This window comes from Balaenoptera ricei, chromosome 18 (assembly GCF_028023285.1).
Source record: "Balaenoptera ricei isolate mBalRic1 chromosome 18, mBalRic1.hap2, whole genome shotgun sequence".
NCBI lineage: Eukaryota > Metazoa > Chordata > Mammalia > Artiodactyla > Balaenopteridae > Balaenoptera > Balaenoptera ricei.
This window is the reverse complement of record NC_082656.1, coordinates 83,002,908-83,018,823: the sequence shown is the minus strand read 5'-3', so window position 1 is coordinate 83,018,823 and position 15,916 is coordinate 83,002,908. Positions and strand designations below refer to the sequence as shown.

The window sequence follows — 15,916 nt, the reverse complement described above, 5'->3', positions numbered from 1 at the left end:
ACGGCTCTCCAGGGGGACTGCCTGGAGTCGGGGGAGGACAGCCCGCCGTTCCAGCTCTGGTTAAACCCCAGATGGAGTTGCGCACTGGGGTTACTTCTCTGAGAAGCTTACCTAAACCATAATGCAGATGAATATGGCTGAAACAGCATGTTCTTACGCCTTTTTACATGGAAAAGTAATTTCAGTTAAATAGACTTTGAGTGCTAGACTGGAAGTCTTAGCCCCTCTGATGGTTTTAGTAGGAAAAGTACATCCTTCACTCTGGACTTACAAATGAAATAGGAAGCTTATAGCTGTCTTTCAGAAGAATATTAACCGTATTCATGGATTGCAGATTCCTGATGGTATGGGGGACGTCAGGCTTTGGAGCCTGTGCCGGTCTTCTGAGGTGGCCATGCTGTTTCTTCCCTGGCCGAGGAGGACCTATTAGACAAGGCAGAATCCCCACAAGTGTCGCTTAGTCCTCAGCTTGTAGAAAGCAGTATTTTTTCAAGTATATAGCACCACTATTGTTTTTTTCACACCTGTTTATACGTCACTCCGTCATTACCCTTTGAGGAAGGGACAAGAATGATTTCTCAAATAACTGCATGCAGCGACAAGTGAGTTATGCAGGTAGCTAATTGAAGGCCCTTGGAGTGGTAACAGAAATATGTCCAGTCTGGCCCATATTAAAGTCGTTCCCCCAACGGAGCCTTCAGGGACAGTAGTATCCCATAATAGTCCAGCGGAGTCTCTGAACAAAAATGAAAAGTCCAAGCAGAGAATGGCTGCTCCCTGGTGACCTTCCAGCCTTTTCCTGGTTTTATAATCTCACAAAGAACAGGAGTGGAGTCTGGGCCCTGCCCACCCCCCTCCAAGTTCATGTTTCTCTCAGGTGACAAGGTCACATTCGGTACTTAGGGAAATGTCATTTTTGTCGCCAAATAGCTAGGGAATAGTAAAAGTCTCACACACAGTAGGCAGACTGACTGATTGTAAAGAAACCATAAAATTGAGCTTATATTTATTTAAGATATTGCATTATTGTAAAACAGAATTTCTCTAATTTTCAAATACAGTTATTTCATTTTATGCCATTTCTTGTTAGATCCTTATATTCCGTAATCTGTCACTGCATGACGAGGTGGCTAAATACGTGTTTAAATAGCACAGAGATGGACTCTGGAAAGGCTGTTTCCTGCCTTAGGGGTCGAGAGTGAAAGTGAGGGAGTTTTGGGGAAGACAGCTTGCAGGTGGCCAGGAGGGCGGGCTGTGCTGGTGTCCGACGGCGGTGTGTCCGGCTCTCTTGCAGAATTCTCTGGGGTGCTGCACCACTGTCACATTCTGGCTTCCGAGATGGTCCATTTCATCCATCAGATGCAGTATTACATTACATTTGAGGTACGTTCGAGTCAGCCCTTGATTCTGGTTGAGGTCATATTGTCTCAGGCCTTCGTGCTGTGCTTCATGGAAGGCGCCGCGCCAGCGTGGCGCCGGCTTCTCCGTCAGGCTCTCGTCATTTCCAGGTGCTTGAGTGCTCTTGGGATGAACTGTGGAACAAAGTGCAGCAGGCCCAGGACCTGGACCACATCATCGCCGCGCACGAGGCCTTCCTGGACACCGTCATCTCCCGCTGTCTGCTGGACGCCGACTCCAGGGTAAGACGAGAGCGGACGGTCAGCCAGTCCTTCCCTCGGGCTCGTCCCCCGGTGCAGCCACAGCCCTGGTAGTCGGGACGGGATTGCTGCTAGTGTGGTGTTTCCCATCGGGGACAGGCTTGCTGCTAGCGTGGTGTTTCCCATCAGGCTTGGAGCGGTGGTGCTCAGGTGAGAACGTGCCTTGAACTGGGCATGAGAGGGTGAAGACCGGTGGCGCCCATCCACCTCCTGGGGTGGCAGTGATGTCCTCGCGTGCTGCTCAGGGGGGAGTCGTCCTGAGGGACGGCAGTGCGAGAACAAGCATTCAGAGCCCATCCCTCAGTTCAGGGGGTGTGGGCGCAGGCCAGGCCTTCCGGAGCCTCTGGCGGCAGAGTCGGGACAGGCTGTCTGTCTGGATAAACCCCTGCTCGTTTGCTGACACTGCTTCCCGTAGGCTCTGCTGAAAGTTGCACGTTCCGTGTGGCAAGTCTTCCCGGAGCTTAGATTTTATTCAGAGATCTGGGAAAATAAGGGACACTTTGCTTTCACTTGAGACAAATGCGAAGTAGGAAGCAAAATTTCAAGTGCGTTTTTGACGTTAAATGTGTGACTTTAAAGACGTTTCAGGATTGCAGAGGGCTGCTTCCCCCTAAACCTCCACCCGCTGCAGGGGTCCTTCTGTGGGAACACGCTGCTTGAAAGGGCTTCTGTTTTGTCTGATTTTTTTTTCGGTAGATAGCTTTATTAGATATTGCCAGAATCCCTGCCAGAAGCGTTGTGTGCATTTGCATTCCCAACAGCAGGCGCATGAGAGTGCATTTTCCTACAGCCTCGCCAACAGAACATGTTGTCATACTTTTAAATTTTTGCCAGTGTGATAGATAGGTGAGAAATTGTATCTTAGTGCTGTTTTTTTATCATTTTTTTTATAACATCTTTATTGGAGTATAATTGCTTTACAATGGTATGTTAGTTTCTGCTGTATAACAAAGTGAATCAGCTATACTTGTCTGATTTTTTTAGTATATCTGGTTAGCCATCCATGGCTGGGAAAACGGGTATTTTGATATGCCAGATTTCATTATTAGAGAATTATTGATCATATGTGCTTCTTTATAGATGCTTCAGATTAAAGATGCTTCTATATAGAATGTTTTATAAATATATTGAAACAGCGGCACAGGAGTAATTTAAGATACTTGGAGCGTAAGGAGAACTTAAGAAGCACACACCTCAGGGCTTTCAGCCTCGCTCACTGCACCTCGTCTGTATCAGGCTGACACCACGGGCAGGTCCTGTGAGGGGTCTGCCTGCTGACACGCTTGTGTTCGGTCCAGGTAGATGAGTGTCCAGGGCCCGACCGGACGGGCTGCGGGCGTTCGCTGCCACCGTGTCCTCGTCCACTCGCACGGCACGGGGCACTGCGGGCAGGTGGGCCTAAGGCTCTGTCCCGCTTCTCAGCCTTTGGCCCCAGCGTTCCCGTGTTCTGAAAGAGCGCGACACTCCACTCTCTTCCCTACGTTTGTGAGAGTTAAATTGTGTGCTGCTCGTAAGCCGTCACCATAGTGCCTGGCACATGTGAGTTGCTACTGGTTTTAAACAGTTAAAAGTCATCTTGTGTGTGTGTGTTTGGCGGGGAGATTTACGATCGTTAGATCTAATGCTTTTTAGAACACGTGTGAAGGGCTGAGGGTTGTCCCCGGGCTGGCGAATAGAGAGCACATGCACCTGCCAGTAGCGGCGTCTCTGCCCGTTTGCACCTGTGGAAATGCCATTGTAGACAGCTGGAGGCCACGCTGCTCCCTGCTAAAGATGTCTGCGGAGATGAACAGAATCCAAGGGAGAAAATATTTTTGCCTGTAGCATAATTTTCTCATGATAGTAAATGTTTACATGTGAGTTGGTCCTGGCTAAATTCATGGAAGGAGTCGTTTGCTGAAGGCTCTAATGTTCTTTTCTGAAATGGTCCGTCTGCTGAGGGTTTTACTTTTAATTTGATGGTTTGTTCAAAGTAATCACTAGAAGGTTTTTGTTTTTTAAGAAACCCAATATATAAAACAAATTAAGGCAGTCTGTTATTGACAAATTAAATGTATTTTTCTTACGTCACTTAGTAAGAAAAACAAGGCTGTTTGATACACGTAATTTTGAAGTTGGAGGTTGTGACAGGTGTGTGTATACATTTTTGTAATTTCTGTTTGTGCATTCTTGAGAAAAATCCTGAGTCACACTGTAAATTGTTGCAAACCGGTATCAGCACAGAAGGCACTTCTGTAGTCGCCCCGTCTGAACAGATTGCTGATAACAGAAGCACATATTGCACTCTTAGCTTGGAGTAAACAGCAGTAAGTCGCCCCAGCTCCAAAAATAGTAAATTTTTATTTGACTACAATAAAGAAACAAACTAGAAGAAATAAATCCTTGTTAGAAAGTCGTCTCCAGTTTTTGTTTTGATTCCGTGTTGCGGCTGGGGCCCCACCAGGAGCAGGCAGCTCTGAGCCGAGCGCGGGGCTTGCTGCCCACGGAAGACCCCCCGTGGGTGCTGGCTCTCTTGTTACCGTCCAGCCCCCCGCCCCTTCCCCTCCGCTGGCGCCGGTGTCGTGGTGCTCGCCGTACAGCCCTGGGTTAGGGTGTGTATGGTGCGCGGATATCGTTTGGTGTACATACGAGACTGTGTGCTGTGGTCTCCTCCTTTCCATGCCACACTAGAGAAAGAATGAATCACCTGCGGTAGGCGTGTGCCCTGAGGAGCCCCGTGAATTAGGGAGACGCACTGTCGCCCTTGGTTTAAAACCATCCTTTCATTCCTGGTGTAAAACATGATACCTTTTTCTAAAAAACCTTGCAGAATTTGTTTTTTATACTTTTTAAAGAATTTCCTCTCTCATATTCTCCTTGTCTGGTTTTGGTATGTGCCACCAAAAAAAAAAAAAAGTGTTTTCCCATCCCTTTCTAATCCTCGAGCAGTCCCACTGCGGACGCAGCTCCGTGCTCCACACTTTGGAGTTGGGCAGCACCTTGGGTTGCCAGGTGTCGGTGAGGATGGGAGGTGATTCGGCCGAGAGCCTGGGCTCTGTCTGCTTGCTGTTGCTATGGTGATTCAGAATTCGCGTGTTTGCCAGGACCGGGTGTTCAGTCAGTGTCTGCGGATGCATGAATGAACAGCTAAAGAGCGCCTTGAGAATTTCACTAAGTGTCAATATTTTGTTTGAAAAACTTAGTAGTAAGCGTGTTGGGGGCTCTGTTCATAAAAAGAAAAAACTTGTCTTCTCTCCGCAGGCACTTTTAAACCAGCTGAGGGCCGTGTTTGACCAAATCATCGAGCTTCAGAACACCCAAGATGCCATCTACAGAGCCGCCCTGGAAGAGCTACAGAGACGCCTGCGGTTTGAGGAGAGGAGGCAGCAGCGTGAAGCCGAGGTACGGTTTCGGTGCTGGTGGGCTTATCCGTTTAGATAGTGGACTGTTGCCGCAGTAGTTACCAGCGCAGCAGAGACTCTGCCGCTGAAATGTAGCTGCGGCTGTGGTCGTATCCACGTGCGGCCGGGGTCCTGAGCGGCTGGGGACTCTTTACAGGGCGCGGGCACCATCACCATTGTCCTCAGCTTTAAAAATAAACGAAGGCGGCGGTCACGGGAAGCGCTGGTCTCTGCCAGCGTTCCTCGGTAAGCGTCGGGACGTGCGTCTGCTTCGGTGTCTCCGCTGGGCGGTGCCCGACTCCGCATCGCTCTCATCTGGAGCCGGTGGACACATGTATACCCGTGGGAACCGGATTTCTGCACGTCGGCTATTTTCAGTGACCTTACTGAAGTAGTTCCTGTCCTTCATGACCTTGAAGTACCAAGATTTATTGAATGAGTTTGAGTCTTTATGGGATTTCTTGTATCGGATATAATCTGTACAGTCTTTCACTTTTTCAAGATGCTTATTCTTGGGGTGGTGACAGACTGTTACCCGCCAGCGCCTCGGAGCGGATCGCCTGATAAGGCAGGTTATTCGACGTGTTTGTTCAAATGCGCTCGGGTACGCGGGAGAGGGAAGAGCTGCGAGCTGCGAGTGTGCCCGAGGAAGGGTTAGCGTTCGTGAGGCCGACGATCTGCGGCGTCATCAGACCCGAGGCCCCCGCAGGCTGAGGGGCTGTGCAGGGCGGCTCGGGGCGCCCGGGGCGCCTGGTCGGGGCCTCGGCGTTCCGCGTCCCTGCTGCTGCCGCCGGGCTGGGGCTCCCGGGCGCCTCTTCCTCCTGCAGCCCCTGCCCTCAGCTTTCTGCTTTCTTCCCACCTCTCAGAGCCGTGTGTGATAATACGTCCAATTCAGATTTAGGGCTAAAGGCCTTCTCTTTCTTTCTTTTTTCTGTCTCACAATTGGAAATCTTGTTTTCTAGCAGGAGCTCGCCCAGCAGTTTGTTCCCTGACTCCGCCTGCCCCCCACACACCTGTACACACCTGTACACACCACGGTCTCAGAACAGGCATCCTGACCCTCCCCCCACAGTGCAGCAGCCGTGCGATTTCCCAGCCACGTGTCCGCTACCGCAAGGTGACCTCCCTGGAATAGCTCTTCCCGTAAGGTTTTGCCACCAGCTCAGTACCCAGTTGGATTAATTGGTTTCATTTTTGCTTTTAATCATTAGGGATAGCTTTTTTTTTTTTTTTTTTTTTCTTTTTTTTTAAAGGGAACGCTGTTTATTTATTTAGGCTGTGTTGGGTCTTCGTTTCTGTGCGAGGGCTTTCTCTAGTTGCGGCGAGCGGGGGCCACTCTTCATCGCGTGCGCGGGCCTCTCACCATCGCAGCCTCTCTTGTTGCGGGGCACAGGCTCCAGACGCGCAGGCTCAGTAGTTGTGGCTCACGGGCCTAGTTGCTCCGCGGCACGCGGGACCCTCCCAGACCAGGGCTCGAACCCGCGTCCCCTGCACTGGCAGGCAGATTCTCAACCACTGCGCCACCAGGGAAGCCCAGGGATAGCTTTTATTTATAAAACAAAGTTGAATTTAACTATGTAAAATCGTTACCTGGTCGCAAATACAAGACAAAGTGTTTGGACGCGGCCGCTGCGCTGCTGACGTGAACGTGCGTGTCAGCCCAGCTGTGAGGTGTATACCGCGTTGTGACGATGCATCGCGCTCCCCACTGAGGGTTCTCGTGCTTTTTTATATGCGCTGTACTACAGTAAGATAGAATATTTAAAAAATTTGTTTGAAAAGACAAAAGGTGGTAGGGGAAGAAGAGGTAGAAAGTAATACAACTTTAGTAATTACTTCATCTTTTAAAGCCCAGCATCAAAAGATATTTTTTAAAGCTCATGAAGTAAGTAAAACAGGTATACATATATTAAAAGATACAGACATGAAAATAATGTCGTCTAAAATCAGGCAGCAAGAAGGGGGGCGCTCACCATTTGCGCTCAGGTTGGTTGTTAACGCTGTCTGAAGAAATAGAGCGCAGGGATGGCCTGTTTTATGAAGGTATCCTTTTAAAGGTAACCACTGGAACAAACTTAGAAGTCTTCCGGTTATCAGAAGAAACACAGACCATATGGTAAAAGATGACCACTGTCAGGTAGACCAGAAAGCGTCTCATTGATATGATGACAGTGAGACCAGACGTGTCTGTCCTATCAACAGAGGTAACGGGGCTAAACCCACCTCATCAAAGGAAAGGCCTCTGGGTAACCTCTGGTCTGGGGCTGCCCCCTGGACCCGTCACCTGCTCGCCCACGGCTGAGGGCTTGTCTGGGCAGACCTGCTTGGTCGGGAGGTTCTGGGACAGAAGAGACAGGACAGAGTGGAAAGGATGGACGATGCACCGGGCACTGAAGTTGTCCAAAGGGAAGCAGGTTGCCGTCGAGGGCACAAGGCAGTAGAGAGGACAGGGCCAGCTTGTGATGGAAGATGGGGTTGTGGTGAGGACCCGCCACGGCGGGAGGTCCGGGGGGGCACTAGGGGTGACCCGTGTCTCTCAGGCTGCGGAACCCCAGGACGCGATTCTGAAAATGCACAACCCTCGTGCCGACGGAACTAAACGGGGAGAGAGTCACCCACACGCCCGCTGAAGCCGCTGGGCAAGCACCGAAACCCGGAGGCGGCCGGGCAGCAGGAGGAGGGCCCCGGTGAGATGAGGGTGAGCGTGGACGGAGGGCGTCCCAGGCCCAGGGGGAGCAGAACAAGCCGGGCACCCGCCCACGAGGCCGTGGGGGGAAGACAGACACACCGAGGCGGGGAGGAAACGCCGCCTGCAGGCTTGCTCGGATCCGCGAGGCCAGCCTGCACACGGGAGGGAGACGAAGGGCTTTCTCTGGACTTGCTAGCGTTGACCCCAGGACAGGGGGCAAATTCTGCCGCCGGGAAGGGAGCGGCCGGACCTCTCGGCGTGGAGAGTGCTGTGCTCGGGCGCCAGTCCAGCTGCGGGGGGTGGGAAGCGCCCAGAGCCCGCTTGCGAAGCTCTGTGAGGTTGGCACCCGATGCGAGAATCTTTACACCAGACCTAGGTTGTGAACGGTGATGGAGAAAGTCTTACAGAAAACACAGTGGAAACATTTAACAGAATATTGAGAGAATAATTCACCAAGACTGGGGTTTATTTAAGGAATGCAGGGGTTCAAGAGATCTATTCATGTAATTTACCAGGTTAATTGATAGAAATGATCCTGTGATACTTCCTGCGTGTGCTGGCCGGAAAGCAGCTAGTCAGCTTCACCAGTGACCGAGAACGGTCTTTTTTTTTTTTTTTTTTTAAATTAGCAAACAACTGTTGAGTGAGCTGAATTTATTTATTTATTTATTTGCTGTGTTGGGTCCTCGTTTCTGCGTGCGGGCTTTCTCTAGTTGCGGCGAGCGGGGGCCACTCTTCATCGCGTGCGCGGGCCTCTCACCATCGCAGCCTCTCTTGTTGCGGGGCACAGGCTCCAGACGCGCAGGCTCAGTAGTTGTGGCTCACGGGCCCAGTTGCTCCGCGGCATGTGGGATCCTCCCAGACCAGTGCTCGAACCCATGTCCGCTGCACCAGCAGGCAGACCCTCAACCACTGCGCCACCAGGGAAGCCCGAAAACAGTCTTTTACATGCATCACAGCTAAGGGAAATGGTAAGAAGCGTTCCCATTCAAGTCAGGAGTTAATGCAACGTGTGAGGGTGCCAGTGCTTTGAACCGTCGGGTTCAGTTTACAGACACGTAAACTGTCTGCATTGAAATACGTACAAAATGACAGACAGATACAAGGCTGTTTATTACAGCATTGTTTGTAATAGCAGAAGACTGGTGAGCTGTGACAAATCGTCTGAATTGTTGGATGTCACAGAATGTAGCACTGTGGCCAATGAACATTGTCAAGAACAGTGAGGGAGTTCTACGTGTACTCACGTGTATTGATGTAAAATACTTCCAAGGTATGTTATTAATTGAAAAAAGTAAGCTAGAGAACATTTTGGCATCAGAAGGCGATCATGGACGTTTCCAGCAGCACAGAGGGGCGGAAGTCAGCCCCCGCCACTGACACCCACCTCAGCCCCACCCCCCGGCGTCTTCCATTCAGAGTCTAACCCGTTTGCTTCCCTCTGACTCTCAGGGCCAGTGGGGGGTGACGGCCGCAGAAGAAGAGCAGGAGAACCAGAGGGTCCGGGAGTTCCAGGAGTCGATACCGAGGCTGTGCTCCCAGCTGCGCCTACTGACGCATTTCTACCAGGTGCGTGTCCAGCGACGGGGTGCCGCCCACGTCGCACTGCTCTCCTCCCGTAACTGACGCTCGGTGCCGGATGACGGAAGGGCCGTCGTTCAGTCGGTCCAGCCTTTGCCGCTGGGTGGGAGTCTTGCCCTCGCTGCTGTCCGACCTCTGGTGGCCCTTCCTTCCCGTGGCCGCTCTGGTGGGCGCAGCTGTGCGGCCCCCTCCTGTGCGGACACGCGGGGAGCTGCTGCGGGACGGGCCTCGGGCTGCTGGGCCGCGGAGGCCGCGCGCTCTGCTTTGTCTGTCTCTTTTGAGGGTTTGGTTTCTGATTTCATGTTTCTCGAGGTGATTTTAGTGATGGAAATAGAGATGAAAAGATTTTATGAAGAGTTCTTCCACTCAGTGGCTGGTAACTAATTAGACAAATCAAGCGTTGAACCCCAAACTTTTAAAAATTATGTTTTTGTGCTATGTGTTCATTGGTTCAAAATTCTAAATGAAACGTCACGACCCTGTTCCCTAGGCATCTAGTTTGCTTCCCAAAGTCCTCATACTTTTTAATTTTGAATTTTTCTTCAGCATGACTAAGGGGCAAATTTGTCCCTTTTGTAAGTGACCTCACTTTGGCATTGGCCTCCTGTTACCTTTTTGTTGAAAACATGTTTCATAAATGGCGGTAATGACTGGTTTGTGTCCAATGCAAAAATATCTTTATTGGGCCGGTGTTTTGATGACGAAGCGCCGTCTTGACCCAGGTCGCATATGTGGTGCGGGTTCATAATCCTCAGAAATGGGTGCCTCGTGGTTAGGTTCGTGCTGTTGATTAAGGTAGTTGCCCAGCTGCGGAGGAGTAGTCAGTAGCTTAAAACGTGTCCAAGTGCTGGTCTCTAAAAGGACAGCGGTGCTTACATGTTTTCCCGGTACAGTTAATACAGGTTTTAAAAAGTAATCTTAATGTAATCCCAGCACTACTTAACATTCATTACAGCCTTGATCTTTGTAAATCATTACCGTTCAGACTTCTTGTCTTGAACACGTAAGTCCTTTGCTGTCTTCTTTGTGTCGGTGGCTGAAACACTATAGAGTCTTAACAGCCGTCCGTGCTTTGCTGCTTGTGAGCGGCCCTGGGCCCGGCCCCGCGGGAAGACGTGGCCTCACGTGTCCTGGTGGAGGCGTCCTTCGTCAGCGTGTTGCAGTTTCACGCTCGCGAGAAGCCCTGGCAGTGTTTTGAGCAGCACGGTTCCTTAGGGACTTTCTCCTAAGTCCTCCTCACCCAGAGAGACGGTGACGCACGCACACGCACGCAGGCAGTGTGTTCGCTCAGTGTAAAGTGACTCGTGTCACATATACACGTCTGCACGCGTCCCAGCTTCCAGGAGCTCCACCAGAAGCAAGGGTGGGGGGCAGTGTCCACCCCGAGAGTTTGGGAAGGAAGGACAAGGGTGTGTTGGTGACCTTTTCTCTGCTGATCAGAGTTTTCCCGAGTGCTTCCCCTGAGCAGGTGACGGTCAGCTGGCGTGAGACGGGTGGGGGCTTGACAGGGATGGGGGTGTCCTCACTCAGTGACTCAGCCCGGACAGAAGCAGTTGGGAATTCTGTTCTGTTAAAGTTGAGTGAACATCTCTCACACTCTGTCGTCATCTTTGCAAACCACCCCCCCACACCCCCAAAGGCACCGGGACCCCAAGGCCGTGGTTTACATCACGTGTCTGTTCCTGGTGTTCTCAATTTGTCCTCCCGTCAGGGCTTTATGATTAAATACTCTTTCATAACTCATGTGAACGGTGAAAAGTGTCACACTGAAGTTATCTATTCAAAATTTTAAAAATAGGGTGTTTTCCCACCAGTTGCTTTGCTGTTTTGCTAGTTCTTGTAGAACTTAGGGGCAAAAAGGAAAAATCTGTTGGTTAGTTCTTTTCCATGAAATTACTGTTGTGAATTTGCATTTGTGGAAATGGGCATCTCTTCCCCGTGGGGCTGTCCTTGGCTGGGTGAACTCTGGTCCCAGGGACAACCGCTAGGGTGGGTGTTGGTGGAAATAACCCCGGAGGGGGTTAAAGGCGGGGCGGTTGTGTGGGCAGTTCCTTTCTGGACCTGAGATGGGCGTGTGTCCCCTGCGTCTCTCCAGGGCATCGTGCAGCAGTTCCTGGTGTTGCTGACGACCAGCCCCGATGAGAGCCTGCGCTTCCTGAGCTTCAGGCTGGATTTCAACGAGCATTACCGCGCCCGGGAGCCGCGGCTCCGCGTGTCCCTGGGCGCCAGGGGCCGGCGCAGCTCCCACACGTGAGGCCCCGGCCGCAGGGCGGGGCAGGTACCGCTGGAGGCGTCGTCATGGAAACGCTCGCATCGCCTCCTCGGGGACCGCCTGCTGCCCTCGATCCCGGCAACCTCGACAGCCCGGCGTCGGGCGGCGGCAGAGTCGTGCTTTCCTATGTTGGAGTTGAATATATTTGTAATATCACTACGTTAAAGAGGCTGGCTTGCACTATTCAAATTTATTTTTTAAAGTCTTCATATTTAAAAGATACAACACTTTGTTGAGGCTTTTAAGCTCTCTGTGATGTAATTCATATTTGTCACTTTTTGAAAAAAACCACAGTTTCTTTTAGAGAGAATTAGGGTGATGGATATTCATCAGTTAGGATGGTAACATCGTTGCTATTTTTTTGGCATCCTCTTTAGAGGCAATTTTTGTTAATATAATCAAATTAAATTGAAACCAAATGTCCCTACTAAAGAAATATATAGAGTATTTTATTTTGGTTTTTAGTGTTGTAAAATATTAACCTCTGTAAGGACCTTTCTATCAGTGCATTTACACGTGTTCTTTTTTTCTCTTCCTTCAAAGTTTACATTTTTATATTTAATTTACTCTCAGATAACTTGGAAAATAGTGTAGAAAAAGAGCAGGAGTGATTAGAACAAAACCTCCTTAAGCCTAGATTCCTGGAACCATCAGCTGAATCAACATGTAAATATGGATGACTAAGAAAGGTAATGAAGTATTTTATTTTCAAGATTCTGATAAGCATTGGAAAGAAATTGTCTTGAACAATGAAGATTTCCTTTTTCCTTGCCTATTTTTTCATTGTAAATATTTATATACTACTGCCCAGATGCTGGGGGGACATTTTTTGTAAAAATGTCATATCGAGTCACATAAAACTGCCTTTATTATGTTGCGTAAGTGAAAACTTAGAACATTAAAAGCAATTATCTTTCAGATGTGTTGGTTCTTTCTTGATGGTCCATGAAGAGACATAGTTCACTTGCCAGGTTCGGGGGCTGGGGGTTGGCAGAGCTTGTGCTTCAGTATATGAATTATTTAATCAGTGAAACCAAGAAATCAGACCGTGTGCGACTTTCAGTGCAGATCCAGAGGGAGCGCCCCCCTTGCTGCTTGCGTGATGCATCCTTTCAGTTTTTAGCCACATCCGATTCCTGTGGGTGCAGAGTCCCTTTAGAAGAAAAGGGGCGTCAGGGGCGCTGGCTGTGCAGAGATGGACCCAGGGCGAAGGTCAGAACTTCTTAGGATTTACGTTTAATTTCAGTTTAAAGATTCATACAATCAGAAATTTGAAGCAGGTTTCTCTACTGCAGAGCTTCCCAGAAATGACGATGTATTGTGTATCTCCCGGAGAAACTGCCCGAAGCTTTTTGACCTTGGACCCTGCTTTTAATTTATCTGAAGCATTTCTCCAGAGATGACTCTGCAGTAGAAGCCACTCTAGAAAACGCCACTCCAGATTTGGGGACAGAAACGCCCTTTGACTTAGGAGCCATCAGGTAATCAGGCCGAGTCGTGGGTTGTGGAGTCGCTTCCGAGAGGAGCCCGGGCCGGGCCGGGTCGAGGGGCTCACTCAGGAGGGGCTGTGGGCCTGGAAGACGGAGGCGCTGACCGCAGGGGGTCAGGCAGCCTGTCGCCCCCGAGCAGGGTCTCACCAACCAGAGTCGGCAGCGGCTTCGGGGAGCGGGGGGCCGCGTGCTGGGGCGGGGAGGGGAGAGCCCGCTGCAGGCTGAGCCATCTCTGGAGGCGGGTGCCCCGCGCGGCCCCGGGAGGGCAGGGCCGCCGTTTCACCCAGAAGGTGGTAATCATTCTGAGCTTTAGGTTGCCGCGGCTGGGGAGCTGCATGCAGAGCCCGGCGCACGAGGTCCGCGGTCCTGGGGCCGTGCGCTCAGTGGAGAGAAGCCCCTGCCCGGGCCCACGCAGGCCAGCCCTCCCCCCGCGCAGGAGGCCACTCGCCGAGGCTGAAGGCCGAAGGCCGTCCTCGGGCTGGACGGACCTGCCGCCCTCCCGCCTGTTGGCTTAGCCTTGGACCACGTCGCCGGCAGAATTCCCAGCGTGCGGCTCTGTCACTGGGGAGGGTGTGTCCTGCACGCTCTGCAGGGCAGAAGGAAACAGCCAAGCTGAAAATCCCGCTTGTTGCGAAAAGAGCCCTTCGATCAAATGGCCACGGTCACACTCAAATTGGGTCACGAGGCACCACAGCCACGTGAGGGGGGAGCGCGACAGAAACTGCAGTGGCAGCAGGGCTGTGGGCCGGGGACCCAGCGTGGGGCGGGAAGGCTGGGACGGACCCCGGCGCTACCGGGCAGCGCCCGCGCTTTCCCTCCCCTCCAGCCGCCCCGGAGGTGTTTCCATTGCTGTGTGTTTTGCGGGCCGACCCAGGTTCAGGAGGTGAGGTGGCTGAGGTCGCCAAGCCCGGCCAGAGCGGGCCGCCAGGTGCTAAAGCTGCGCACGGGGACCGGGGCCCCCGGGGACACTGGGTCAGATCCCGCCGCCCGCCTGGAGAAGGCGCTCGGGGCCGGGGCACTGCCGCCGCAGCCTCCCCGCCGGCCTCGCCCAGCTCCGCGGGGGCTTGGGGCGCAGGGGGGCGTGAATCACACACGGATCTCTCTGCGCCGAAAATAAGCCTCTGCTTTCCAGAAAATTGAGTCAAATGGTATGGAAATTTGACTAAGTGATTATGGATATTGTTCTGTGGACGTGTTGCCAGGTGTCTCTTCAAGAAGAGAAATAAATTTGTATCATCTCTCGGCCTTTATTCCGGTTTAAGGTTTTAATAAAAATGCAGCCGGGAAAAATCGCATAGCAACTTGCCTGGAGCCCAGATTCATGCTGCTGACAAGCGCTTTCGACTGGCTCTCTCACACGTTCCCCGGTTTCCACCGGTAAGCTAAGCCTGTCCCCCCGAGGGGCGCCAGAGAGCCCGAGAGCCTGCGTCTGTGCCCACCGGGAGTGCGGGCCGGCCTCTGCCGTCAGAGCGCCCCTCTACTCACCCTCCTCTCGCAAAGCTGGGCTCGTGTGCCGGGAGGGGCCTGCGGCTCCCCTGCCCGCGGGGATGCTCGGGCCGGGGTGGCCTGTCTCAGCCTCCGCCCACACCTGACGGGCCGCCACGTCCTGCAGCCTGTGCTGCCCACCCTACCTGGTGGAGAGCTGGGGTCCTTCCCTTAGATGCCCTGACATGAAGGGTGGGGCTGGGGGAAGGCCGCTTCGTTTTGGGGGCTGCAGGCCTGAGCTGGCTGGGGTCACCCCACCAGCCTGGGCGCCCAGAGAAGCTGCGCCTGACCCCTGCCCCTCAAGGGAGCGCCAAGCCCTTTGAGGGCATCCTGAAGCCTGACGTGGTCCACCCAAGGCTTCAGGGCAGATTCCAGAAGGGCTGAGCTGTGTGCTCCAGCCCTGGGGGCCCCGGTGACCCCGGCACCACGGGCGGGAGCTGGGAGCCCCCGACAGGGGACCGGAGGGGTCACAGGTTGGGGCTGCGGAGGGGGAGGAAGGATGCTCAGAAACATCGGCGTGCAAAGCTTTCCGAACCCTGAGAGCCCTGCCGGAGGGCGCGGCGCCATGCCGCCCACGTGTCGGGGACGCCAGCCGTACGTGTGGGGAGGGGTCCCCCGGACAAGCCTCCGCCCTGCGGTCGGCGGGCAAGGGGGCCTGGCTCCTGCGTGTCCCCAGCAGGGGCACAGGGGGCCCCACATGCCGGCCCCCAGAGGAGTGAGGGGCCCAGCGTTTCTCTCGGGGTCTCCAGGCCGCTCTTCCTGCGTCTCAGCTGCCCCGCGGGGGTCTGTGGGGCACGGCTCCTCCGGGACCACAGGCCTCGCATCGTCTCGGATGTGCCCCCCTCGCTGCCCCCCTTCCCAGGACATCACAGCACATGGGCCCCTGCGACGGCCCTGCCTGGGAAGGAGCTGGGCTGCCCCCGTTTCCACTTGACCTTCGCAGCCCAAGCAGAAGCAGAAGTATCAGTTTATCCTTTAAGTAGTGGAATCTTCACAGTATTTTGCCAGGAGATGGGAAGAGGCCCTGAAAGTCCTCTCTGATGCCTTGTAACCTCAGGGCTGAGCTTGCACACAGTCAGATGTTCGATTTTACCGAAGAATAAATGTCCGAATTTGCAGGTCTTCCCTTGAGGAGAAGTGGCCACTGAGCAAACATTTCCAACAGCGTTCAGACGCGCAGCCAGCCGCGAGGGGAACCTCCCGAGTGACAAGTGAGGAAGCAGCTACTTTTCAAAAGAAATGTGTCTGCAGAGAAAACGTTTTGAAAATGAACGTTCAGAAATGTTATATAATCGTTACAGGATTTTTTTGTGAAGAATGATATGTATCCCTTATTTTTTTGTAAGTTGGGCTTAAACACT

General features: G+C 52.6%; 1 protein-coding gene across 3 annotated transcripts in view; it reads left to right on the top strand.

Moving 5' to 3' along the window:
• TUBGCP3 (tubulin gamma complex component 3) overlaps positions 1 to 12,500 on the top strand; it is a 61,356-nt gene extending 48,856 nt beyond the window's left edge. For all 3 annotated transcript variants that reach the window (XM_059902891.1, XM_059902890.1, XM_059902889.1), the window contains 5 exons: positions 1,295 to 1,383; positions 1,509 to 1,640; positions 4,899 to 5,039; positions 9,180 to 9,296; positions 11,404 to 12,500. In XM_059902891.1, coding sequence (XP_059758874.1) covers positions 1,295 to 1,383; positions 1,509 to 1,640; positions 4,899 to 5,039; positions 9,180 to 9,296; positions 11,404 to 11,562 — 638 coding nt within the window. In that variant the 3' untranslated portion in view covers positions 11,563 to 12,500. The remainder of the gene's footprint in view (positions 1 to 1,294; positions 1,384 to 1,508; positions 1,641 to 4,898; positions 5,040 to 9,179; positions 9,297 to 11,403) is intronic.
• The last annotated feature ends 3,416 nt before the right edge of the window (positions 12,501 to 15,916 follow it).